General features: G+C 46.5%; 1 protein-coding gene across 12 annotated transcripts in view; it reads left to right on the plus strand.

Annotated features, from left to right (window-relative positions):
• LOC126963736 (apolipoprotein L4-like) overlaps positions 1-27,649 on the plus strand; it is a 48,295-nt gene that overhangs the window by 15,374 nt on the left and 5,272 nt on the right. The window contains exons 1-3 of one of the 12 annotated variants that reach the window (XR_007729200.1): positions 18,808-19,042; positions 20,456-20,865; positions 23,581-23,670. Coding sequence is in view for 11 of the 12 variants with exons in the window: in XM_050806313.1 (XP_050662270.1) it covers positions 23,481-23,697 (217 nt within the window). In the remaining variant the exon portion in view is untranslated. The other 11 variants (XM_050806315.1, XM_050806317.1, XM_050806316.1 and 8 more) reach the window with 11 other exon arrangements.

The raw sequence follows: 27,649 nt of genomic DNA on the forward strand, positions 1-27,649 counted from the left end.
ATCAATCTTCCACAAACCTACTACAACTTGCTTAAAATTTCTTTTTTGCCATCTTTCTTTTCACTTGAAATGATCCTTAAAACCTCTCAACTAGGTGAAATGATGTTTTCTCAAAAAGAACCACAGCCCCATGCCCTCTTTCAACCCTTTTATCAAAACACATCCTGTCTCTTTAATACGTGCATTAGTCAGGGTTCTCCAGAGTGACACGGTCAATAGAATATATGTACACACAGAAGTACACATAGAAGTGAGTTTATTAGGGAGAATTGGCTCACATGATTACGAGCAGAAATCCTACAATAGGCCGTCAGCAAGCTGGGGAAAGACAGAAGCCAGTAGCATGGCTCAGTCCAAATCCAAAAGCCTCAAAACCAGGGAAACCGACTGCGTAGTCCTCGGTCTTAGAATGAAGTCTTGTAATCCTCCAGGAGGCCGCTGGTGCAAGTCCCAGAGTCCAAAGGCCAAAGACCATGAAGTCTGATGTCCCAGGGCAGGAGGAGAGGAAAGGAGCATCCAGCGTGGGAAGAGAGACAGGGAGCGTGATGAGCAGGCTGCTCACCCCTTTCTCTCCTGCTTGCTTTGTTCTGGCCTCACTGGCAGCTGATTGGACGGTGCTGCCTACATTCAAGGTGTGTCTTTCTCTCTTAGTTCACGGACTCAAATGTCAATCTCCTTTGGCAACACCCTCACAGACATGCCCAGAAACAATCCTTTACCAGCCATCTAGGGATTCCTCAGTCTAGTGATGTTCACACCTCGTATTAACCATTACAATATACTTTGTGTGTAACCAGAAGGTGGTCTAGGCAACAAAAGATGTAATGTTTAAATTACACACATTAATTGTGATGTGAACTCCTGGTAACTCTTAATTTTATTGAAGAATCTCAGAGGTAAGCAATTTTAGTTACGCACCAGATGCATACCCCAGGACGATGCCTGAGGCTAAGCCAAAGGCTCAATTCTCAAGACATGTAGGTTTACAGACAAGATAAGCAAGCATTAAAAGTACTACAGAAGCAAATTTTTATATCCTAATACATCTGGCCGACAATAGTATCTGATCTGTGTGACTAATTCAGCCCAGATATCTAAATAAAGTTTTCAAGACATTTCTATTTTACCAATAATTTTTAAACTGTCTCTAGCAAAGATTATTAAAGTTACATGAAGTAAAGACTATTCACATTAAAGTTTCTATTTTTCCAATAAAATATTAGATTTAAGTGCTTTTATTTATTTTTTTTGGCAAGCCAATTAATTAGAACTCTTCTATACATTTTGGTGGGGAAATGATATGTACCTATAACGCACATAAATACATAGACACACCGACATGCAGACAGACCCAGATCCCGTAGATTTGTAAGGTTTTTCATTTGTCACTTTTCCAAATTTTTCTCCCCCACTTTAGATTACTAATTTCTTTGTGTGTGTGTGTGTGTCGGAGTCTCGCCCTGTTGCCCAGGCTGTCTAAAGTGCAGGCTCCGCCTCCTGGGTTCACCCCATTCTCCTGCCTCAGCCTCCGGAGTAGCTGGGACCACAGGCGCCCACCACCACGCCCGGCTAATTTTTTGTATTTTTAGTAGAGACGGCATTTCACTGTGTTAGCCAGGATGGTCTCCATCTCCTGACCTCATGATGTGCCCGCCTTGGCCTTCCAAGGTGCTGGGATTACAGGCGTGAGCCACCGCACCAGGCCCACCAATTTCTCGATAACCTGTTTTATTGCCCTCAGCAATTGTCAGCCAGATGGCCCAAAATTTATGCTCTGAAGGAACAACTGTTAGGTGAAATCAGATAGAGATTTTACATCTCAAAGAAGAACTAAAATGTTAGGCCTAAATATTGTTTCATCATTTGCTTAAACCAAGGAAAGATAAACAATTGGAACTGAATGCAGGTCTTGATGCTCATCACCTGCAGCATCCAATTAACAAAAGCGAGGTCTGCTAGAAAGAAAGTGACTTTACTAACCAAATTAGTGAAGGGGAAATGGCCGGATTCCCTTGGAAACCAATCACTTTTAGAATCTCTCCATCTGACAAAGGTCTAATATTGAGAGTCTACAAGGATCTTAAGCAAATTAGCAAGAAAAAAAACCCAAACAACTCCATTCTAAAGTGGACAAAGGACATGAACAGACAGTTCTCAAAATAAGGCATTCATATGGCCAACAAACATGAAAAAAAGCTCGACGTCACTGAGCAGTAGAGAAATGCAAATCAAAACCACAATGAGATACTATTTCATGCCTGTCAGAATGGTGATCATTAAGAAGTCAAGAAACAACTGATGCTGGCGAGGTTGTAGAGAAAAAGAAACACCTTTTTTTTTTTTTTTTTTTTTTTTTGAGTCAGAGTCTCACTCTCTTGCCCAGGCTGGAGTGCAGTGACACAATCTCGGCTCACTGCAAGCTCTGCCTCCCGGGTTCACACCATTCTCCTGCCTCAGTCTCCCGAGTAGCTGGGACTACAGGCACCTGCCATCACGCCTGGCCAATTTTTTTGTAGTTTTAGTAGAGATGGGGTTTCACCCTGTTAGCCAGGATGGTCTCAATCTCCTGACCTCATGATCCATCAGCCTCAGCCTCCCAAAGTGCTGGGATTACAGGCGTGAGCCACCGCGCCCAGCAAAAGAAACACTTTTACATTGTTGGTGGGAGTGTAAATTAGTTCAACCATTGTGGAAGACAGGGTGGCAATTTGTCCAAGAAACCCATTTGACCCAGCAATTCCACTGCTGTGTATATACCCAAAGGAATATAAATCACTCTGTTGTAAAGATACAAGCACACGTACGTTCACTACAGCACTATTCACAATAGCAAAGACATGGAATCAACCCAAATGCTCATCAGTGATAGACTGCATAAAGCAAATATGGTACGTATATACCACGGAATACTCTGCAGCCATAAAAAGGAATGAGACCATGTCTTTTGCAGGGACATGGATGGAGCCAGAAGCTGTCATCCTCAGCAAACTAACGCAGGAACGGAAAATCAAATACCGTGTGTTCTCACTGATAAGTGAGAGCTGAATGATGAAAATGCAGGGACACATCAGGGGGAACAACACACACTGGGGCCTGTTGGTGCAGGGGGAGGGAGAGCAGCGGGAAGAAGAGCTAATGGATGCCAGGCTTAATACCCAGGTGATGGGTTGATCTGTGCAGCAAAGGACCATGACACACGTTTACCCGCATCCCACACATGTACCCGGATCCTAAAATAACAGCTGAAGGAAAAAATGAAACTTTTCATTGGAAAAACGAAAGAAAGAAAGAAAGAGAGAGAGAAAGAAAGAAAGAAAGAAAGAAAGAAAAAGAAAGAAAGAAAGAAAGAAAAGAAAGAAAGAAAGAGGGAGGGAGGGAGGGAGGAAGGAAGGAAGGAAGGAAGGAAGGAAGGAAGGAAGGAAGGAAGGAAGGAAGGAAGGAAAGAAGGAAGGAAGGAAGAAAAGAAAGAAAGACGCCAGTTAGATGTTGTTGGGTAAAGGCCGGGCCTTAAAAAGGAAAGCTTGATAAGGATGGCAGGCTAGAATTGTGCTGAGTACAACATGTGTACGTCCTGTCCCGGTGGCTCTCGTGGGTCCCAGTCCACCTGGATCTTGGGCTGGCGTCATCTCAGTGATGGCTGGATTGCTAACTAGCTGCCTTGAGTACTCTCTGGAATTTTGTAGCTGAATCTCCAGGCTTGGCGTGTGTGTCTCAAGATTAGCCTATGGAGCTTCTGTGAGAGCATATGATTAGACACTAGCACACAGTCAGATAAACATAGGGGGTATATATGGTGAGAAAGGGAGGAGCATGGACTCTATTTTAAGGCTAAGAAAAAAGGCTTCTGCAGTTTGCTTCAAAGTTAAATCTTGAAACCATAGAAGAAGGAAAAACCAGTTCCAAATGCATTTTGAAGTTAAGCTGCCTGATTACAAAGCGATATAAGCAAATTTGAGTTAAGGCATCCAGGAAAAGCACTTTAAACAGAGATATGCCTTAGGATAGAAGAGAACGTTTTTGAATTTGACAAGAATCTGTCCACTTCGAACTGTTGAGGTTGCATGAGGAAAACAGAGGTTCCTCCCCAGCAGGCACTCTGGTGCTTTTTTTCTGTTTTTCCCAAGGGATCTCAGATGTTAGAAACTACTGTAGGTCGTCTCATGATTGCTTTGAGGGTGGCAAGAGGAAGGAGGGAAAGAAAGAAGTAAACAGAGAAACAGACACAATTTAGGTGACCGAGACCTTTTTACAGAGAGAGAATAATGGTCATAACTACTCTCTCTCTCTCTCTCTCTCTCTGTCTGTCTCTCTCCATAGATAGATAGATAGATAGATAGATAGATAGATAGATAGATAGATAGATAGATACATACATACATACATACATACATACATACATACACAGCCTCAATATCAGTTTCAGTGAAGTTGACTTGTGACTTTAGAGCTCTGAAAAACTCCTTTCAAACCTCTTACTACCAGATGTTAGCCAGGACATGAGGTGATATTTCTGGTGTTTGAACTTCTTACCGAAGGCAACCTCCCGAGTGAAACCAATAAGCCTGAAGTAAGGTTGTGACTTAACCATGGGTGCCCGAGGTGTCTTCCAGGAGGTGGCAGGGACGTGTCTTTCTGTTTGTTTTTAAGATACAGAATAGTTCATCTCCTATACACAGAGACAAAAATTCCCCGTATGTCCCCCACAGAAAGAAGACAAAATCAATAGCTATCCATGGAGGGGAGAAGGATCAGTGAAAGGCAAAATCACACACATATCAAACCAGAATCCAGAGCAGGTGGTAAAACCTGCACTAGATTTTAATGACTGTTGGGTTTTTTTCTGTTTTTTTGTTTGTTTGTTTGAGGTGGAGTTTCTCTCTGTCTCCCAGGCTGGAGTGCAATGCCAGGATTTATGCTTACTGCAATCACTGCTTCCCAGGCTCAAGCAGTTCCCCTGGTTCAGCCTCGCAAGTAGCTGGGATTATAGGCACAGACCACCACACCCAGCTAATTTTTATATTTTTAGTAGATACGGGGTTTCACCATGTTGTCCAGGCCAGTTTTTGAACTCCTGACATCAAATGATCTGCCTGCCTCGGCCTCCCAAAGTGCTGGGATTACAGGCATAACCCACTGCATCCTGCAGGGATGTTAACTTTTATGTGAGATTTTTCGGATTCGATTTCTCAAAACTAGCTGTGACACTATGTGTGCTTTTTCAATGTTGAGTTTTTCATCAGTTGTTTAGAAAATCATTTTTGTCTATCTTATGAACATTAATGATTAGAATTTGTCCTGGTGTCCTTTATTCCAATAGACCATAAAGTACCAAATGTTCACCAGAGAATGACTCATCTTGGCTAGACCAAGATGAGTCGCACATAAACCTTGCCTGCTCCCACTCCCATAAATCAAAACCTTGCAGATGAGGCCAACAGTGATTTTTACCATCTGCTCACCTGGAGTGCACAGAGAGAGGCCAGAAGCCTGGCTGGTAGAAAATTCCTACCCTCTAGCTGGCAGATCAGGTGCCTGGGTTCTCATCACTGTGACTTCTGGGAGACAGGAGCAGCTCTGACCACTGTGGAAAAAGCATTGGCCTGAGGTTGATTAATTCATGGCAAAAACGGCTAGCAAATTTATTGAAGGCGTATACATGAGATATCAGGGATCTCTGGAAAGAAAAGCTCCCAGATGCCAGCAAATCATCCTATTTGTTTGAGAGATTAAAGATAGTCCAAGCCAATATCAGGCACCTACAGGAGATTTGCCCATATCAAGGGCAACTTCCACTCAGAACCTCTTTGCAGTTGCCCAATTGTAAACCCAAAATGTGTCTGAGGCAGGTCTCCAGCAATTTAGAGGTTTATTTAGCCACGATTGAGAATGAGCCTGGGTAGAAGAGACACGAGGGACCTTAGGTTCTGAGGCTTGCACTTTTTCCTAAGAGGGTTTTGAGGGCTTCAATATTTAAAGGGAGAACAGTGGGCAGGAGGAGAAAGAGGAAAGAATAAAAAGAGAGGGAGGGCACGTAGTGGGTGAGTGGTCACAGTCTTGTGAGGGTTTGATTAGCGCTCCCTAAATCCACCTGCTGCATGGGGAAGGAGGGGGCAGAGGAACAGTCAGTTCTGCATTCGTCTCATACCCGGTCCATCCGCATTCACAGGAGATAAAGTCAACATACAGCACAGGATACAGTAAGTCAACATAGAGTCCAGGAAGCAGTGACATATGCATTTGTGTCAGGGTGGGTGGCGGGATGGTCTCCAGTGTCGTCTTGTGTCACGTACTTGTGAAGATGAGCTTTGACTTTACAGTGTCAGGGTGAGGGTGGCCACCTGGGGAGACACATGGCCTTCTGTCTAACACCTGTCTATCGGTTTAGGATGGAAAGGAAAGGCAGTGTGTTGTGTGACTCAGTTTCCAAGTGTCACTTTTTCGTCGTGAGTTTGGATTCCTGAGATTTTGTTTTCCTTTCACGAGGGGATCCCGTGTTTCCTCATGGGATCCCAGCAGTGGTCAGTGGATAGATTCGGTCAGGTCTAAAACCTCTTCTCTTTTTTCTATTGTGTTACCTGATCTTTTGGCTTTTGGGTGTATATCAGAAATCACTTTGCATCACGAGAAAATACCCTTGGTGAGTGTAATACTTAGGGGAGAAATGCGTTGTTAAAAATGGATCACGGCAGTTGCTTACAGTGAATAATTATCTCCAGAGGGTGCTGACTGTTGTATGTTTTTTATTTTATTTTATTTTTTCGCAGTTTTAGATTTTTAAATAAACCTGGTTGAGGAACTAAACACACACAAACACACACACACACACACACACACACACACACACACACACTTTACTGACCCTGTTCCTTAAAGGGCTCCACTCTAAAGCCAGGAATTTAATTAAGATAAGTTAGAAAGCCAAAACATAGCTTCCTAGTAGTTAGTTGGTCTTCTTAAAACTCTTTCGTAAGATAAATGTACATCTTCAAGGGAACCTTGTTCTGTAAGGGTATCTGCCTGTGAACATTAGGGACTCTTACCATTTTGCTTTAAATACATAAGTCATGACGCTGTTCAAACTACTTTTCCTGATTGTCTTGACTAAGACCATTTTTCCCCTTGGTTAGAGCAAATGAAAGTACAATACTTAGGCCTGCTGGCTTAGCTCTGTACTTTTAAAACATAAATATTCTATCTCAGGTGACCTAAGAGCTGTTCTTGTAGAAATGCATGATGGACTGATCCTCTATCCCAAACTTTCCCATGCAATAGGTGCATTGAGGAAGTGCTCATCAAAGTCTTGAGGCAGAATAAGTAAGGTCAGGAGGCTGCACTGACTTGTCCCCTTGTGTGTCTCCCCACAGTTTCCTTTCACATCCCTTGCACCCTCCTGCATCAGCTCCTAATTTTTTTCTGCAAAACACGTGGTCCTACAGGATGCCAGCAGACTGCCCGATGGTTCCAAGTTCCTGACACCTACAATGCCTGACAGAGAGAAGGAAGCCCCTTATTCAAGTTGTAGATTCCCTGTCACCAGCCAATCAGCACCAAAAGCCCAAGAAGCTATTAGCTACCAATTCCTGCCTTGGGGGAGCTAGGGACTTCTCCCTGGCCCTGCCTGTGCAATGAGGCTCAAGGTTTAGTTTCTACTGATGTTTTCCTCACTTTAATAGTACAAAACACACCCCTAGGTGGAGATTGTATGGGGTAATGATACTTGCAATGCATATTGGAGCAGAGAGACGCTGATCACAGGCGCCAATCCCAGGTCTACCTTTGCACACTTGACCTCACCAGTACCTTATGAATATGCATGCCCAGCTCCTATAAAGGGAATTCCACTTAAGGTACTAGGGGCTGTGTTTCACATTTAGCAGCTGCTCTGCCTCTCAGAGCACACTCTCACGTTGCAGTAAACCTCTTTGCCTATTCTTGGACATGCTCTCAAATACCTTTGGGCAGCGAAGTCAAGAACCTCAACCTGCCCAGTGACAGCCTCAGAAGAAATGTGGGACTGCTTATCTCACTACCTTCCCTCCCTCTTGCTTTCTTTCCTCTGTCCCCTCCTGCCCAATTTTTCCCCTTTAAATACTGAAGGACTCAACATTCTCTTTGGAAAAAGCGTGGGCCCCACATCCTACAGTGACTTGTGTCTGTTTCTCCCAGGTGCATCCTCAACCTTGGCCGAATAAACCTCTAAACCAATTGAGAACTGTCTCGAACGCTTTTTGGTTTACAAGTCTTGGCTTCTCCATGAGTTGATGGATGAAAGCCACTGCCCTGCCCCCTTGCCTCAGTTTCCTCACCTGCAAACTCAGATCATGATCCTGGTTTACTGAGGGGATGATCATAAAACTGCAATCCAAATGGGGAAGTAAATAAATGCATTGCAAGCTACAGCGAGCAGTTCCTGTGCGATCACCTTTTGTTCCTCCCTCAAAAGCTGGTGTGTGTGTACAGGGTGGTGGCCAGGATGTCCCATGGACATTTGTCCTGGATGAACTAGGACCCCCTGGAAGGGCCAGGTTGACCTCCGTTGTCCAGCCCCACTCCAGCCCTTCTGCCTCGGACAAAGCAGAACCGTTTGACAGCAATCCAGCTGCATGACTTCTCAGCTGTGAGACTGTGGCCAAGCAGTGGACTTAGGTCCCTCCTTTTGAGGTGTCATGGGAGTGGGGCATGGGGCAGTGGACTCTGCAGGGGAGGATACTGAAAGTCTTCTTAAAGGAGGCAATGCCACACTTGAGTTCTGAAGGATGAATATGATTTTTCAGATGGTGGAAGCCAGTACTCCAGACAGAAGAACCCACATAAGCAAATGTCCAGAAGTCACATGGGCATGGCGTTGAAAAACAGTCATAGAGTTCAGTATTCTGTAAGCATCTGGTATGTCTGAGAGATTGTGCTAATGCCGATAGCACGGCGGGGAGTAAAGCAGGCATGCTGGGAGTGTGGGTGACACTGGAAGAGGGGGGTAACTGGGGGGTCCCACAGCCTGTCAGTGACAGATGTTTCTTCCTGAAGACCATAGCAAACCCCCCTGAGGATGCGAGGCAGGTGGGTTGACTGAGAAGGTTCTGGAATGTCGGGTCTGGGGTTGCTCCCGCAAGGAGCAGCAGCAAGGAGGGTGGGACTGGGCTGAAGGTGGTGCTGGCGAGCAGTGTCTTTAGTGGGTTTGTGTGATCACGAGCTGCTGAGAAGTTGTGACTTTTGGTTTCTGTTTCAGTTTCTCCATGTGGCAAAAGATGAAAATTTAAAAGTTATAAAATTGAGCATCTTACCCATTTTTATTTCCTTTCTCTTTTTTTTCGTCTTTGATCATCAAGCTGCTGAGTTTCCACAGGGCACAGGACTGCCCAGTCTCCCTGCCAACTCCATGGGGCCTTCTTCCTAAACTGTGGCTAATGGAAGGTGAGGGCAGTGATGTCTGAAACCTGTAGGTGTTTCTCTTAAGGGGAAGATTCTTGTGCTCCGTGTTCTCTTCTGTTCTTTGGGCTGGGATGTGTGGGTGGGCACCGGCTTCCACGTGGAAAACAGCAACTCCCTCTGAATGGCGACCCCTGATCGACCTTTGGGAGCAAAACCACCTGCCACTGAAACTTCCTAGCAACGTTGGTGTGAATGTCTCAGTTCGGCAATCTCCTATATTGTTGATTGAAGATATTGGTATTTGGGAGCTCTTTGTTATGGCAGCCTGACACTGGCAACCTAACTAACTCAAGGCCCACCCCTCAGTTCCATCTCCACCCTTGGCTCTAAGTCTCTTCCTCCTTCTGAATTCTGCTTGTGACCATCTCCTTTGGGCTGACCATGACTTGGAGGTGGCTTTGATGTTGACTTCTCCTAAGGCCTTGTCATCCCTTCTAAGGGAGCGCATGAATAAGTGACTACTTCAGGCAGCCGAGACTGAGTTTCCAGACAAGCCCAGTCCAGCTCCTACATCAGATGAACTGGAGGACCATCAGGGGAAACTGGGCAAAGAGTCTGTGGGGCCTCTCTCTGCTAGTTTTGCAACAATTTTTCCAGCTGTGCTGTTTTGTCTTGTGAGTCTATCATCATCTGTCTTAGAAATAAAAACGTGTCTGTAATTTAAGCACTGAATCGTGAGGATCAATAGATGAAAAACCACCAACCACCAGGCTAGGTGGGTTGGCTCCCTCCTTTAATGCTGTAACTGGCTCAAGTCCAGCTGCTCACCACTCAGTGGCCAAAAACACAAGAAGTGAGTTGTGGTGAAGGGAAAGCAGTTTCATTCAAGTGCTCACAGCGGTGGAACGGTCAGGCTCATGCTCTTAAAAGATCATTTCTACTTTAGGCTGGAGAGAGGAGTTTAGAAAGGGAACACTGGAATCGGAGGTGTGTGGGAGTGGTGCAGGAGGGTGCAGGTCTGTGTCTTGTTCCAATGGCTGTCTTGAGAAATAGCCCGTCAGGAGGTCCAACTGGCATCATTTGGACTTTACCCTGTTGGTGGTGATTAATTGTTGGTAACCTCCCCTAAGCCAGAGAATTTTGCAGCTGGGTTTCTCTTCCTGGTTTTTTCTTTTTCTTTTTTTCTTTTTTTTCTTCTGATGTTGCTTTTATAGACTTCATGATGAAATACAGTGATTTAAAAAGAAGTTTGACTTGCCCACTTTTTTTTCTTTATTATATTATACTTTAAGTTCTAGGGTACATGTGCATAATGTGCAGGTTTGTTACATATGTATACTTGTGCCATGTTGGCGTGCTGCATCCATCAACCCGTCAGCACCCATCAACTCGTCATTTACATCAGGTATAACTCCCAATGCAATCCCTCCCCACTCCCCCCTCCCCATGATAGGCCCCAGTGTATGATGTTCCCCTTCCCGATCTCATTGTTCAGTTATCTCTGCCTGGTTTTTTCAAAATTAGCTCTTTGAATTTCTATGCACCCACATCATTAGGTAAGTGAACACTGTGCACAAGAGAACTTGGTGGGAAAGGGAGGGAAAAGGAGTTTTGAAGTACATTTTAAGGCTACATTGTGAGACGAAGACAGAAAGAAAAATAATGTTAAAGTACATTTCAATGCTGGGATACTCAGTTACAACTCCAGTGCATTGGGAGGCTGAAGCAGAAGGGTTACTTGAGGCTAGGAGTTTAAGACCAGCCTGGGCAACATCATGAGACCTCATCTCTACCAAGAAAGTTAAAAAATTAGCCAGACATGGTGGCACATGCCTGTAGTTTCAGCTGCTTGGGCTCCTGAAGTCTGGGGATCACTTGAGCCCAGACGTTTGATTCTGCTGCTGCACTCCAGCCTGGGCAACAGAGTGAGATCCTGTCTCTAACAAAAAGGGAAGCCATGCCAGTTGTGTGGCCTTGGGGAAATTATTTCATTGTCTAAGTCTGTTTCTGAGCTGTACATGGGCACAGGAGAAACATCAAGAGTAGTAGAGAGTGCACAGAGAAGATGAAAATGTAACCAAGTATCCCATTTTAAGAGTTGATTTATTTTTGTTTGTTTTTGGTCTCCTCTCTTTGTCCAATTCTTCTTTTGCTTTTAGTAATGTGCGAATCTTTGTTCTCCTTTTCTAGCAGGATCTCCCCTCCCATGCACTGTATTTTATTTAATCATGCAATTTCTTGGAAATTCCAGGTGTGATGTTGTGGAAAGTCAGGGACCCCACATGGAGGGATCGGCTGGAGCTGCAGCAGAGGAACATAAATTGTGGAAATTTCAAGGACATTTATCAGTTCCTAAATAATGCTTTTATAATTTCTTATGCCTGTCTTTACTTTAATCTCTTAATCCTGTTATCTTCTTAAGCTGAGGATGTACATCACCTCAGGACCACTGTGATAATTGTGTTAACTGTACAAATTGATTGTAAAACATGTGTGGTTGAACAATGTGAAATCAGTGCACCTTGAAAAAGAACAGAATAACAGTGATTTTAGGGAACAAGGGAAGATAACCATAAGGTCTGACTGCCTGTGGGGTCGGGCAAAAAGAACCATATTTTTCTTCTTGCAGAGAGCCTATAAATGGACATGTAAGTAGGGAAGATATTGCCAAATTCTTTTCCTAGCAAGGAATATTAATATTGATACCCTGGGAAAGGAATGCATTCCTGGGGGGAGGTCTATAAATAGCTGCTCTGGGAATGTCTGTCTTATGCAGTTGAGATAAGGACTGAGATATACGCCCTGGTCTCCTGCAGTACCCTCAGGCTTATTAGGGTGGGGAAAAACTCTGCCCTGGTAAATTTGTGGTCAGACTGGTTCTCTGCTCTCAAACCTGTTTTCTGTTGTTTAAGATGTTTATCAAGACAATATGTGCACCGCTGAACATAGACCCTTATCAGTAGCTCTGCTTTTGCCCTGTGTCCTGCTCCTTCAGAAGCATGTGATGTTTGTTAGATCTTTATTAGTAGTTCTGCTTTTTGCCCTTTGAAGTATGTGATCTTTGTACCTACTCCCTGTTCTTACATCCCCTCCACTTTTAAAAACCCTGAATAAAAACTTGCTGGTCTGAGACTCAGGCAGACATCATGATCCTGCTGATATGTGATGTCACCCCTGGCAGCCCAGCTGTAAAATTCCTCTCTTTGTACTGTCTCTGTTTACTTCTTAGCCGGCCAACACTTATGGAAAATAGAAAAACCTTACATTGAAATTCCCCCAAAGAAGAAATCTTGAAACCATCCAGGAAGCTGTGGAATTACCTCAAGGCCACAGTGAATTTTCAACCTGGCTGTCCCGGAGATGCCCCCAGTCCACACTCCAGATGGGGCAGTAACTCAAGATGGTCATTGGACAAGTCACGTACACTGGCACCTCTTCACTACTTTTGCATGGCTTTCGTATCAAGTTTCCCTTTTGAAACCTCTGCCCTCAGCTCAAAATCTGAAATGGTTTCTTTAAGACACTAGCTTGACCTCATTCCCTGATACGGGCTTTTGGAATGAAGTCACTTTCCTTTCACTGTTTCTCATCCTTGTTCATTTGCCTTTGCAAGCAGTGAGCAGCTGAAGTTTTCTGCAGTTACAAATGGAGATCATGCAGACACCATGATTGCTCACTGCCCTGTATACAGAGTGAGTACTCAGAAAAATTGATTCTTGTTTATTGAGCATCTACTATATGCCACGCATATTCCCCACCCTGCCTGAATTTATTCTCTTAGGAATTCTGAGAGGTAAATTCTATGATGAGCTTTATTCTACAAGCAAGAAAACTGAGTCATGAAGCCAAAAACTAGGGAAAGTGATTACCAGCTGTCTGATGCCAAATATCCTCTCCAGCTCATGGGAGGGAGGGATATCTGGACAGGACACTGGGGCACTCTCTGTGATGACAACATTTCAGGGCAGCTTTTGCAAATTCTCAGACATGGGGTCTGTTTCGGGAGCATGTTAGTCCTTGATGTGGGTTACAGTCGGTCATCATCGGCCTCGCCAGACCCAGCTCCCTGTGGCTATCAGCCATAGAACAGGTGGGACTTGGGCAACACATGCTGATGGTATTTGGAGTTTTGTGATTCATCTTGAGCCAACAGGGAGAAAGTGAAGAAGAAAATCACATTTTCAGAACACTTGAGAGATTTCAGGAAATCACTTCCTTTACGGGAAACAGGATGGTCCAGAAAATGAAACAAAACACTGTAGCTCACTGTAGCTTCTGCTTCCCAGGATCAAGCAATTCTCCTGTCTCAGCCTCCTGAGTGGCTGGGATTACAGGCATGCACCACCACCATGCCTGGTTAATTTTTGTATTTTTAGTAGGGACAGGGTTTCACCATGTTGGCCAGGCTAGAATTGAACTCCTGACCTCAGGTGATCCACCCACCTTGGCTTTCCAAATTGCTGGGATTAGAGGCATGAGCCACTATGCCCAGTCACAGAAAGTTTTCAGTTCAATTTGTGAACAGGTAAATGTCACGTCAGGTATGCTGTATGTGATGGGCTAGGCATCTGCTGACTGCAGTACAAATACAGGCAGTTGGTTGTGTAACTTTGTATTAATCGATAAATGGCAGCACGCTGTTGGCTAATACCCACAATGTGGGGTGGCTACCTGTACAACAATTTCACCAAGTCCTTGGCTAAAGCAATGACAGCTGGAATGTAGACTAAGTAGCTACATGTGGGTGCCTACCTCTCCCCATTGGATCGTCATAGGCATGTGGCACCCATGCCTGGCCCTACTTGCCATTCAATTGGACTGGCAGGTGCACCTGGTGGCATCCTGAATGGCTAGAGTATAAAGTGCCCCATTTAGACACAACCCTCAATTATTGGGAAACGGTAGAAGCTAGACATCACCAGAAACATGCATCCTGGTGGTTCTACCCTTTGGCCATGTTTACATCTGAAGTGGCAACCGTAATTGCAGAGTGGCAATTGATGCCCTGGCTAAACACATGGCTGCAGCCTTCAATGATACTCATCATCCTTTTATTCTTCTCAATGAAGAAAGCACCCAGTCAGGCGTGTTCTTCTGCAAAATTGTGTGATCCGGGACATAACCTGAAACCATATACCTGCTGCCCAGGGTGGAACTTGTGCATTAATTAAAACAAAATGTTGTGTATGTCGCCCTCATTACTCTCATAACATAACACAGGCTTTGCTGGCATTAGATACCCAGAGTCCAGCCATTGAGTCTTTGTCTTATGGTCCTATCATCTCATGGTTTAATCAACTCCCAGACACTGGAGGAGCTGTGTATCTAGTGTAATTGCAATTGTGTTCACAATCCTTTGTTGCACTTATATTGCTGCTGGGTTGTTTGGCAGCAATGCTCTTCCACAAAGCTGGCCCTAGGGAAACCACAGAAAAACAGTGTGGTGAGAATTTGAGGGCCATTCAAAGGTATGCTGGGGTGGAGCGCACGTTTGGCATGTCCTGTCAGGCAGCTATAACTCAAGCATCTTCTGAGAATGACCGCACATTCCTTGGTGAATTTTTGTTCAGGGTTCCCGGCTGAACAAAAAGGCTAATCCAGATGTTTACATCATACCTATGGAGAACACTCCCAGTATTTGGGAGGCTGAGGCGGGCAGATCACGAGGTCAGGAGTTACAGAACAGCCTGACCAACATGGTGAAACCCCATCTCTACTAAATATACAAAAATTGGCCAGGGGTGGTAGTGCACGCTGTAATTCGAGCTACTCAGAAGGCTGCGGCAGGAGAATCATGTGAACCTGGGATGCGGAGGTGGCAGTGAACTGAGATCGTGCCATTGCATTCCAGCCTTGGCGACAGAGTGAGACTCTGTCTAAAAAAAGAAAAAGATAAAGAAAAAGAAAAAAAGAACACTTCAGCCCTGGCACATTCCTTGGATCAGAGGCCATGCAAGGAACCAAGCTCTTTTGTTTTGGGCTAGGTGAAGGTTTCCTGGCAGAGGTTGCTAAGTGGAGGTTGCTCTGGGAAAAATATCACATAACCTGCATGCATTTGACAAACAGGAGGGGATTTCTTGTCTCTCCTGCTGTCTCCAGGTCTTTTCTTCTGTCTCTTCAAGGTTGTGCCCTCTCAGCTCACTAGCACAGGGGTCCAGCATGACAAATATAAAATGGTGTTTAACATTCTTTGGGTTATATTTATGTAAATGTGTTATTAATATGTGTTCCAACATTCTATGAGATTTCTATAAGTCTAAGATGTCTTAGCATATGTGATCAGAAGTAATTATGAATCTTAAGTGGTTATATGCCACAGGAATAACCTAATTTCCTTGTCAATTGTGTCTTTACCAATGCTGTTTTAATACTTTTGTTATCTGCAAGAAGTGTTTTACTTTACTTCTAAAAAACCAATTTCTGATCAGTTAGAGACTGTGCCACTGGACTAAGAAAAAAATCTTTCAGAACTCTAATTGAAAAGCTGATGTGGCCGGGTGCGGTGTCTCACGCCTGTAATCCCAGCACTTTGGGAGGCCGAGGCGGGATCACAAGGTCAGGAGATTGAGACCATCCTGGCTAACACAGTGAAACCCCGTCTCTACTAAAAATACAAAAAATTAGCTGGTGTGGCAGCGGGTGCCTGTAGTCCCAGCTACTCGGGAGGCTGAGGCAGGAGAATGGCGTGAACCCGGGAGGCAGAGCTTACTGTGAGCCAAGATTGCGCCATTGCACTCCAGCCTGGGAGACAGCGACATTCTGCTCTGTTTGAAATGACTGAAAATAAATTTCAGTCCTTTATTAATTCTTTTGCCTATAGAGTTCCTTTACAGGGTTCCTGAACTGTGGTAAATAAAGAAAATCACTTTCTAACAGGCCCGGGAAGCCCAAGTGATCATGGAGCCTCGAAAAGAAAGGAACTCATCCAATTCATACAGGTATCTGCAGGCAAACATAAATTCATGGCTGAGCTCAAGATTATAAAAGGCCTACTCTGAAATGGCTTATGAATACGAAAATGGTTTAGCAAAGTCAAATTTTAAAAAAGACTCCATATGCCACATAATTATTCTTCTGTACTTTATGCAAATAATCAGGTCAAGTATTATAAGACCAAAACTTATTTTGCGAATAAATTCATCCTACTCTGATTTGTCTTTGGTAGAAATAGAGGACTAGAGAGAGAAAAGGTATCTTTTAAAAGAAACTATAAAACATCTGTTATGAGATTCTAGCTTTGTCCATTGTTTTCCAGCTTTATTACTTGTCTACAATTTATCTGGACTAGGTACTGAATTCTTTCCTGGCTACAAGTCTCCAAACTAACATTTTCCTTTTGTTTTTCTCTCATTTTTCTGACTTGGCATCACCAGAAATCAAAACTGTCTTTTTCTAAGCCCTGCAAACAGAAGGTGGAATACTTTGTGTTACAAAATTCAGACCAACGCCATGACTGGAGATTCATTTGCTTCTACACTGTTTTCTCCAAAAGATGTTGAAGAACAAAGAGAAAATGTGAAAGGAAAATCAAATCTCGGGGCCCCAAACTCACTATGCCAGTGCAGCCAGTTAAGCTCGGAAACAGAGCCACTCCAAAATCTGCCTTTGTTTTGGTTTCTAAACAGATATTTGCAAAGATGGAAGGCAACATATATCTCAGTTGGCCTGCCTCACAAATTCCTCACAAGGAAAATCCCTGTAAGTCCCCAAATTTTTACCCTGAGACAGACTTTGTATAATTTCACTGTGACAATGCAAATTGGCAACTTATCTGGACTGGTACATAACGATGACAAGACCGGAAGTGACCCTTCTGCCCACCCTCAGACAAATGCACATATGCCTACTTCCTCTAGTTTCTGTTTATTTTTATCTAATAGAAAATGTAGATTAACTGTGCATGAGATGAATGAATAATGGACTGTTCCTCTAACCCCCTTTCACATGGAACCTGTGGATTCAGGGAGGGTCAATCAAAGCCTCACAAAAATGTGACCACTCAGTTCATTACCTATCCTGTCTTTTTTCCTTTCCTCCTACCACTCCTGCCTGATTTTACACATTTAAATGTTGAAGCCCTCAGAAGGCCCTGTGAATAGTGAGTGGGCCCCAGATCCTCTTGTGACTTGTGTGTCTTTTTCCTGGGTGCATCCTCAACCTTGGCAGAGTAAACCTCTAAACTGACTGAGATGTGTCTTAGACCCTCTTTGGTTTACAAGTCTTGCCTCCTCCCTGAGTTGCTGGATGAAAGCAACTTCCTCTCTTCTTGCCTCAGTTTCCTCATCTGAAAACTCAGATCATAATCCTGGCCCATTGAGGGGATGATTATAAAATTCAATCAAATGGAGAAGTATTTGCAAATGGAATGTATTGCAAAGTATATTGTGCAGTCCCTGTGTAATCACCTTTCTATTCCTCCCTCAGAAACTGGTGTGTGTGTGTGTGTGTGTGTGTGTGTGGGTGTGGGTGTGGGTGTGTGGGTGGGAGGAGGTGGCCATGATGTCCCCAGAGATGTTTGCTGAGGATGAAATAGGCTTCCATGGAAGGGTCAGTTTGGCTTCTGTGGTTTAGCTGCCTCTGAGGCCCTTCTGCCTGGGGCAAAGCACAAAAGTCCAGCAGCAATCTGGTTGCCTGACTTCTTAGCCATGGAAGTGTGGTGAGCAGTGGTCTCTAGTCCCTCCACCCAGTGTGCCTCGGGAGTGGAACATGGGGCGGTGGCCTCTGCAGGGGAGGATGCTGGGGGTTCTCTGAAAGGAGGCAATGCCTGATTTTGTCATTGAAGGATGAGCATGATTTTTCCAGATGGTGGAAGTCGGTGCTCCTGGCAGAAGATCCCACATAAGCAAATGTGTAAAAGCCACAAGGCATGGCCTTCAACAAGAGCAGGCCTGGGGCGGTGGCTCATGCCAAGGTGGGAGGCTCACTTGAGGCCTGGAGTTCAAGAGTAGCCCAGTCAATATAGTGATACACCATCTCTAATATAATTTTCTTTAAAAATTAGCTGGGCGGTTGGCTGACGGCTGTAGAACCAGCTACTCAGGAGGCTGAGGTAGGAGGATGGCTTGAGCCCAGGAGTTGGAAGCTGTAGTTCGCTGTGATTGTGGCACTGCACTTCAGCCTTGGCTACAGAGTGAGACCCTGTCTCAAAAACATAAACAAAATAACCCCCAACAGCATTACAACAAATATACAATAAGCATCCACTTGGTATGTGTGGGAGATTGTGCAAATGCTGGTGGCACAGGCGGGCGGAAGGCAGGCATCTGGGGAGTGTGGGTGCACGGGAGGATGGGGAGTAATCTGGAGGGTCTCACAGTCTGTCAGTGGCAGGTCTTTCTTCCTGAGACCATAGCAGACCCCCAACCCTGAGGATGCGAGGCAGGTGGGTTGGATGAAAGAGACCTGGATGTCTGGTCTGGGGCTGCTCCTGTAAGTGCAGCAGCAAGGAGGGCGGGGATGGACTGAAGGTGGTGCTGGGGAGCATCCTGTTTGCTACACTTGATCACCAGCTGCTGGGAAGTTGTGACTTTCACTTTCCCTTTGGAATTCCTGGGTACATCTTAGGGGTGGGAGGACGTGTCTGTTTATTACACAGATGCATAACTGGAGGTGGGATCCACACAGCTCAGAACAGCTGGATCTTGCTCAGTCTCTGTCGGGGGAAGATTCCTCGGTAAGTCGGGGACCATTGACCTGTCCCCATCTCCTTATTCTCACAATAGCTCCATGAGGGAAGGATCATTCCGCTTTTGTAGATAAGCTCAGAGAGGTTAGTAACTGGTTCAGATCAGACAGGAAAGCAGTGGCAGAGCCTGGATTTGCACCCAGGCTTGAGTCTGATGCTCCCTCCCTCCTGCTGTGCCCTTAAACAGCAGAGAGAGGCCGGGAAACAGCTCAGATGGGTTCACAAAGCTCCCTGGGTTCAGCTCTGGTTTAGACTGCGGAGACATGGCTGGGGGACCCCAGAAGGAAGGTTTGTGTTGGGGGTGCCTGTCTCTTTGGGAAATTTGAAGGAATCAGAGAAGGTGGAGGTGGGGACGTGACCTGGAGTCCGGCCTGTCCTTGTGGCATGGCCACACCCAGGCTGGCCCCAGGGTGCTGCTGCTGAGGCCCGATGGGGAAAGATTTCTTTTGAGATACAAGGAACCTAGAGGTCATCTCACCCCCCTTGAGTCTGAGCACCAACTTGTACCAGGCCCTGTGGGGAAACTGAGGCCCTGGGAGGGGACTGACTTGCCCAGGGTCCAGTGTCAGGAGGTTGAGCAGGTACCTCATAGGACTCCACATCACTGGCCCTCACCTCTGTCCCTCTGTTCAGACCCCTGGGGGGATGGAGAAGAAACAGGCTGTGCTGTGTCCCTAATGGGAAACATGGCTGAGACAGGGGAGTGAGCAGGGCGCCTTGCAGAATGGTGCCTGTGGCGTGATGCCAGCTTTGCAATCATGAGATTCAAAAGCCACACTGTGGAACTGTGATCATAACCACAGGAGTGTGAGCTTAGATCTCTGTGTTTGTAGAAGTAGAATCAAACCTGGACATTTTTGGATTACTAAAATCACCCATTTTTGCTTCAATATCAGAGTCACAAGGCCAGATGTTGGCCTCCCCTCTGCCCTCCAAGAGCTGTGTGACTCTGGGCAAGTCACCTCCGCTCCCAGCCTGAGATTTTCCCCTGTTGAAATCCTGATAGAGCTGCCAAAATTACATGAAATCAGGGGGGAAATTTCTTTTTTTTTTTTTTTTTTGAGATGGAGTCTCGCTCTGTCGCCCAGGCTGGAGCGCAGTGGCCAGATCTCAGCTCACTGCAAGCTCCGCCCCCCGGGTTCACGCCATTCTCCTGCCTCAGCCTCCCTAGTAGCTGGGACTACAGGCGCCGCCACCTCGCCCGGCTAGTTTTTTGTATTTTTAAAGTAGAGACGGGGTTTCACTGTGTTAGCCAGGCTGGTCTCGATCTCCTGACCTCGTGATCCGCCCGCCTCGGCCTCCCAAAGTGCTGGGATTACAGGCGTGAGCCACTGCGCCCGGCCCAGGGGGGAAATTTCTGTGAAATCTGAGTCATGGTCTTATTTGTTCTTCACCAAAAAGAGATGCTGAAGCCTGTAACCCCAGTGCTGTGGGAGGCAGAGGCAGGAGGATCACTAGAGGCCAGGAGTTCAAGACAGCCTGGGCAACACAGGAGACGCTGTGTCTATGAAATCAAAAATGAACAAATTAGCCCAGCATGGTGGCGTGCGCCTGTAGTCCCAGCTACTCAGGAGGTTGAAGGAGGAGGATCACTTGAGCCCAGCAGATCAAGGCTGCAACGAGCTATGATGGCACCAAAGCCCTGCAGCCTGGGCGACAGAGCAAAACCGTTTCTCAAAAATGAAATGAAAATGGTGATTTCTCAGGAGGAGCACACGTCTCAACTCCTCTTTTCCTGCCCAAGGAGGAGGCCCTGGAGCCCGTGACATGGAGGGAGCCTCTTTGCTGAGAGTCTTTGTCCTCTGCATCTGGTGAGCTTGGCTCAGAGCCCTGAGGCAGGATGGAGGGCTCCCTGTCTGGGCTGCACAATTGGGGAGGGGTTGGACTGGGCCAGGCGCCATCTGGGCTTTTTCTAGGAACCAAAGTCACTTCCGGGAATTGACCAACTGGCAGACTCGCCCAGGGAGGACGCGTTGTGTCCTACTTGAGGCTAACAGTCAGTATCTAGCCTCAACATTCAGTAGAGACCCCAGATCAGGGTCTGAGCCAGGCCAACAATGACCAAGGAGGATGGGATCCTGGGTGCAGCTCCTCACAAGTGTTGGACGAGTCTGAGGCCCCAGCTCTCTCTGCCCTCCTGCTCCTCTGCTCTCTTTTGGTCCTCCTGGTCCTCATGGCTCATGGTGTTGAGATGGCTGCCCTGGCCTAAGGGCTCTCACAGTGAACAAAGCAGGAACAAGGGGAAGGGATGCCCCTCTCCTGTCACCCCTGTCCCTTACAGCAAGAAGTGCCCAGATGCCCCTCTGCGTACTCCCTTGGTGAACTGCTGCCCAGGACTGGGTCCCCCTTTTACCCTTGCTGCATGGGGGCCCCAGAAGACAGACATCTGTGTGTCTGAACCCTGGGACAAAGGCAGGAAGGGGAAAGAGGGAGGCGGGTGGCTTTTGAGAGGGGGCTTTTGTATGAGAGCTGGAGGGTGGAACCCCATCAGGGGGCCCGGAAACCACTGAGCTGTGAAAATAAAGGCTGCAAACAAAGACCAGCTGCTGGAAGTGGGTGTGCCAGGGAGGGAGCAGAGACACACGGTGAGAAAAGAGAAATGGTAATGCCTGGAGCCGCCCCTGACTGCGATGGGCCTGAAGCCGTATTATTAGTAGTAATTATAGTATCATTATTAGTCATTTTCATCTTATTTGTACCCTCCATCTCTCCTCTCCACCTTTTCCTAACATTGTATCACCAGTTTTACGTCTTCCATTAGCAACTTTGCAGCTGTAAACAATTTACTTACAACTTTCTTATATCGTCAGTTGTACCCAGTATTTCTTAACTTCCTTCTTCAAAAAATGACAATATTAATCCTCCTTCTGCTTCGTTCAGTGTTTCACATCCCAACTGCTACCTTTGTGCTTTAAATTTTGTACTAATTGGTATTGGTAAGAAGTATATTTAGTTCTCAAATTTACATGTTGTGTATATGGTTTTTTGTTTGTTTGTTTGTCCTAAAGAAGAGACTACTGAGAGCCAGTGAGACTGAGAGAATGGGCATCTTCATGTACTGCTAGTTCGAGTGTGAATTGGTACAATTTGCATGCAGTGTGGCTGTAGGTATAAAACATTTTGAGATGTTGATAGCCTCTGACCTAGTCATTCTACTCCTACGAATATCTTAAGGAAACAAAATCAAATGTGGGCAGTTTTACTTGAAGGAGGATGTTCTTTGTAGCATAATTTACATGAAGAATTAGAAACACCCTATGTCCATCAGCTAGCAGGGGACAGCAGAGGGGACAGGGCAGCGCCAGGAGGGCTCGGCAGCCACAGCAGGGGCTGCGCCGGCATCTGGCAGGATCCAGGTCTTTGTGGGACAGAGGACCTTAGAGAAGCGACGGGGACACAGGCTGTCCGCTGCAGCAGCAGTGAATTCACCAAGACGAAGAGTTGAGCACAGAGTGTGAGACACGGATTTGCAATGAGGAGTCATTTCCCATGAGCGTGTATACATGACTCAATATTGTATATTGAAGGGAGTAGAGCACAGTCATTGAAGACATGGGATTGAAGCAGAAGTCCTGGCTCTAGCACTATTGTGAAAACACGGGCAAGTTCCCTAACTTTTGTGGATTCCTCTGTGTTTGAATGGGAAGGTGGTACCCGTCTCCCGGGCTGTGTGTGATCATCGAATGAGACACGTGTAAGGAGCCCTGCACATTACAGGCTAGGCGCGGTGGCTCACACCTGTAATCCCAGCACTTTGGGAGGCCAAGGCGGGCGGATCACGAGGTCAGGAGATCGAGACCCTTCTGGCTAACACGGTGAAACTCTGTTTCTACTAAAAATATAAAAAATTAGCCGGGTGTGGTGGCGGGCACCTGTAGTCCCAGCTAAGGCGGGCGGATCACGAGGTCAGGAGATCGAGACCCTTCTGGCTAACACGGTGAAACTCTGTTTCTACTAAAAATATAAAAAATTAGCCGGGTGTGGTGGCGGGCACCTGTAGTCCCAGCTACTCGGTAGGCTGAGGCAGGAGAATGGCATGAACTCAGGAGGCGGAGCTTGCAGTGAGCTGAGATTGCACCACTGCACTCTACCTGGGTGACAGAGCGAGACTCCATCTCAAGAAAAACAAATAAATAAAAAATTAAAAAGAAGCCCTGCACATCACAGACACGCAATACACACTGGCTATCATCAGCCAGTTATCACACATGTTCCCAGGCCCAGGTCATTGTCAGAACCTTCCTCCCCATCTCTATTCCTGTGTATGGACTCCATAGTTTCTGTAATGATCAGATGGCTGCCCCTCCTCTGATTATCTTCTCTTCATTCTCCAACAGGACAAGTGGACTTTTCCTTGCTGTGGGAGTGAAGGCAGAGGGAGCTGGAGGGAGTTAAGTGTCTGTAAACAGCAGATGATGGGGACTCGATGATAGAGAAACAATCTGGGTTAGGTTGGTCTTGGCATTTGCTGCCACCTCAGAGGGATCTGCAGAGCCCCAACTACTCAAGCCTCCCTCTGTCCACAGGTGCCTCACAGTCAATCCCACAATTTGTTTTCTCCTCCTCAAGGATGCAGCAAAACCATCCAGGCAGGACAATGGCTGGGCAATTCCATGGTAAGCCTCTCAGTGACCTGGCTGCTGGTAAGCTTGCCTCCTCTTCCCTGGCTGTTTCGTACCCACAGCTACAATGGAGGGTGGTGTCTCCAAGGCTGAGTGAGCCCCAACAGAGCCCAGATGGAGGTGGCCGATGAGTCTGCCCTGAGCCCCAAGAGAGGCCATGTGGAGTCCCCCGAACCAGGGGTCTGGGGGGCATCTGCATCCTGACCTGTCCTCAGGGGGGGCATGGCCCAGGTGCCCACCTCCTCCCTACCCTGGCACCTAGCAAATGACTCAAATGGGGCAGGACGGCCTTGGGGAAGGGGAAACAGCAGGGTTGGGTTTTGCGGGGGGAGAGCAGGGGCCAGAAGTAGGGGAGAGGTGGGAGAGGAGGTTGACCAGCAGCCCTGACCTCTTACCTCCTACTCTGCTCCTGGCTGACCCTGGGGTGTTTCCAGGAGAGGCTGGTCCCCTTTCTCCAGCTCTTGCCCCACGCCAGTCCGTCTGCTTTGAGTGGCCCTGTGGGTAGAGTGATCCAGCTTTCCAGTGAACTGGACCCCATTGTGGTCTTGGCCATGTGCCTTCTGTGTGACCTAGAGCTCCTTAGTCGTCCTCAACTGCACCACCAGGATATTTGCCCACGTTGTCATGAGGATCAAACATTACATGGGTACCTGGACCAGCCAGTGCCTGCCACAAACTACGGCCTCCCTAAGAGCTGGTTCCCATCCCCTCCACCTGACCCCTGTTGATTCTAAGGGGAAACCATCCCCTTCCCCAGCTGTGTTAGGGGCACCTGCCCTGAGCTGCCCATCACAAGCATCTCTTTACCAGGGCTGAGTCCAATCATCTAACATACCCCTTGTCAAAGAAACATCTGAGGCACAATCACATTTATCTGAATAAGAAGGAGTTCATGAATTGAGAAAACCAAACTGGAGGAGGTTTCGTGTTATGATGAAAAAGTGTGGGAGACAAGTGTTTATCGGGTGAATATGGAAGTGCAATAAGGACATTATTTGATTAGTTCCAGTTATAAAACTTCTTGTTTTGGTTTACCTTGTTGGAAAATTCCTGGTCACGTTGATGCCGGTGGGTTTAGGGGGGTCTCTGAATGCAGGTGAGACCGGACCTTAGCCTTGTCCAGTTTCTGACACCGAAGAGAGAAAAAATTTGAGTCAAAGCCAAAGCAAATCAGCTTTTTATTGCAAAGCGGAAGCGCAGGCTCGGGGGTGGGAGTGCAGGCGGACTCAGAAGAGCCAGTCGGGCCCAGTGGGGTTTGGTGTTTTTGTTTTTGTGGGTTTACTAAGCTAATGGGCAGAGTAAGCATAAGGATCTATGGGAAGAGGCAGAGATTTCTTGGAACTGGGGGGCCACGCAGTTTTGCAGCCAGAATGGAACTGCTGTGGCGCGGGTGGGTATGGGACAAGGAGGGTATGATTGAGTCTGGGGTGAAAAGTGGGTCAGACCCAGCACTGAGTTAGATCTTACTGGTCTTAGCCGGATTGGCCACTTCCTGTTCGTCAGGGTCCTGTGGGCCCGTCGCCTCCCCCTGTCCCTGCAGCTGGTTTCAGCAGCTCCTTCTGTGTCCGTCATGTGAACCTGCTGCCTGGAGTTCTTGTTTCTTCTGTGACCTCCCAGTATTCCCATCTCAGCATGGCCCTCTGTCAGCTGGCTGCTTGTGACTGGCCGAGGTTAAGTTTTGTTTGTGTCTAACAGAAGCGGCCATCTGATATGACCCCAGTTCAGTTTCCCACAGCTTGCAGTTGAAGCGGGGATTACAGCCGTTCTCAAGGTCTGGTTGGTTTTGTTTGCCCAGGAATGTTTCAGGCTTGGTTTTTATTTTAATTTTGCTTTAATATTCACCATCCCCACCCCATCAATAAAACACAAATTTAGTGCTGGAGGTTCCTTCCATCCAACCCTGGGTTTCCTTCCTCCTTTTGGTGAAGAAGGAAAGAGAAAAAACAAGACAAGCCCTCGCCCAGCCAAGTCAGCACTGCGTTCATTTCCCTAAGCCCCATTTCCTCAGGACGGCTTCCTCCCCTTACAGAGTTGCAGTGGCAACCAAGTCAGCTCTGCTCAGGAGCTGCCCTGGACAGCAAACTGGCCTGTGCTGAGTCCTGTCCAAGACCAGGGGAGGGTGGAGAAGATTAGAAGCCAGGAGCTCCCAGCCGACCCTGGAATCCTTAGGAAGGGCTAGGCTGGGGGCCAAGGAAGAAACTCCCCCTCCGAAACAAGATGATCTCTTGTTTAATAACGGGGCCAGCTGGGCTCAGAGGTGATAATGGGGAGCCGTGTACCCTGAGACCAGCCTGCAGGGGACAGAGGCAACACAGAGGGGCCACAAGGATCAGTGCTGAGGGTCCCGCCCCCCTGCCCACCTAAAGAACCCCCTCCACTGCCCGCCTGAGAGCCCCCATGACCCGCAGGAGGAATAAAATGTTTAAAATAAAATGTTTAAATAAATAAAATGTTTAAATTCTGTGCAAATAAAATGTTTAAAGCCCCACAGGTATACTACAGGGGAGAATGCAAATAAAATGTTTCAAACTCCACAGGTATACTACAGGGGAGAATGCAAATAAAATGTTTAAAACTCCACAGGTATACTACAGGGGAGAATGCAGAAACCACAGGCATTTAAAAAATATATGGAGTCTTCAAAGCAATGGCAAGGGAACGCTGGCCTGGGAGTCAAATCCTGAGCTTCCTGCTTGCTGGGTTGGGAGGTGTCTCTCACTGTCTGGGTCTCAATTTCTCCTTCTGTGAAATGAGAACGAGGCCTTGCAAGTGCCTCCAGGGCAGGAAACAATTTTACATCATGCCCCAGTGCATACATAAATACATACTGCTTCCCAGTCCCTTCTCTGCAGTTCCGTTATTCCTAAATCCCTGCAAACCACACATTTTTTGGGCAACTCATCTGGGCAGTAATCCTGCTGTGTACTAAGATGCTTTGTAGCAGTAATATTATGTATCTCATTTAAGGTGAATATTCATTGGTTTCTCTGTTGAAACACTCGTACCTTTGATTACAAGGTTAAAACATTTGTACCATTGACCACTCTGCGAGTGGTCAGTGATACAGCATATGCACCCTGTGTCACTTCTAAAAGATTGAAAATGCTGCCGTGCTAAACACATCCAAATCCCAGAAATACACACACACACACACACACACACACACACACACATAATATCTTACAAAAGAATACTCACTCTTGCTATGTTCAATACACTCTGATATTTTCAATGCTCTTTTCTTTTTAAAATGCTGCTTTTGACACATGAACTACTGTAATAACCCACTGACGGGTCGAAACTCAGATTTTTGAAGACACTGGTTTAAAGTGTTTGACAATAGGTACACAGCAGAAGGAAGCGATCTTGGAAGATTTCCCTTACATGGGGAGGAAACGTGGTGGAAAGCTCTTACTTTCTGGTGATTCTCAGCTGAAATAGATGGGTTGCTCCACAAAGCACCGTGCCACTTTCCTGCTGAATCACTCTTCTCAGGATGCCTCAGTAAAATGCCACAGGCTGGGTGGCTTCAACAACTGACTTATTTTCTCACAGTTCTGGAGGCAAGAAGTCCAAGGTGAAGGTGCCAGCAGGGTTGATGTCTGGGGAGGGCTCTGCTCCTGGCTTGCAGAGGCTGCCTCAGTGCTGTGTCCTCACATGGCCTTCCCAGTGTGTGTGTGTGTGTGTGTGTGTGTGTGTGTGTGTGTGTGAGAGAGAGAGAGAGAGATCCTCTGTCTCTTTTTTTCTTTTAATTGGACACCAGTCCTATAGGATTAGGGCCCTATCCTTATGACTGCCTTTAAATTAATGACTTCCTTAAAGGCTCGATCTCCAAATATAGTCACTGAAGTTTAGGGCCTCAGTATATGAATTTGGGGGGCACACAATTCACTCTATAGCACTGGTGCCTCCATCAAAACTACCCCATGTGACAGCTGGTCAGGAGGATTAACATCGAACCACCTTATATTCA

This window comes from Macaca thibetana, chromosome 10, assembly GCF_024542745.1.
Source record: "Macaca thibetana thibetana isolate TM-01 chromosome 10, ASM2454274v1, whole genome shotgun sequence".
NCBI classification, from domain to species: domain Eukaryota; kingdom Metazoa; phylum Chordata; class Mammalia; order Primates; family Cercopithecidae; genus Macaca; species Macaca thibetana.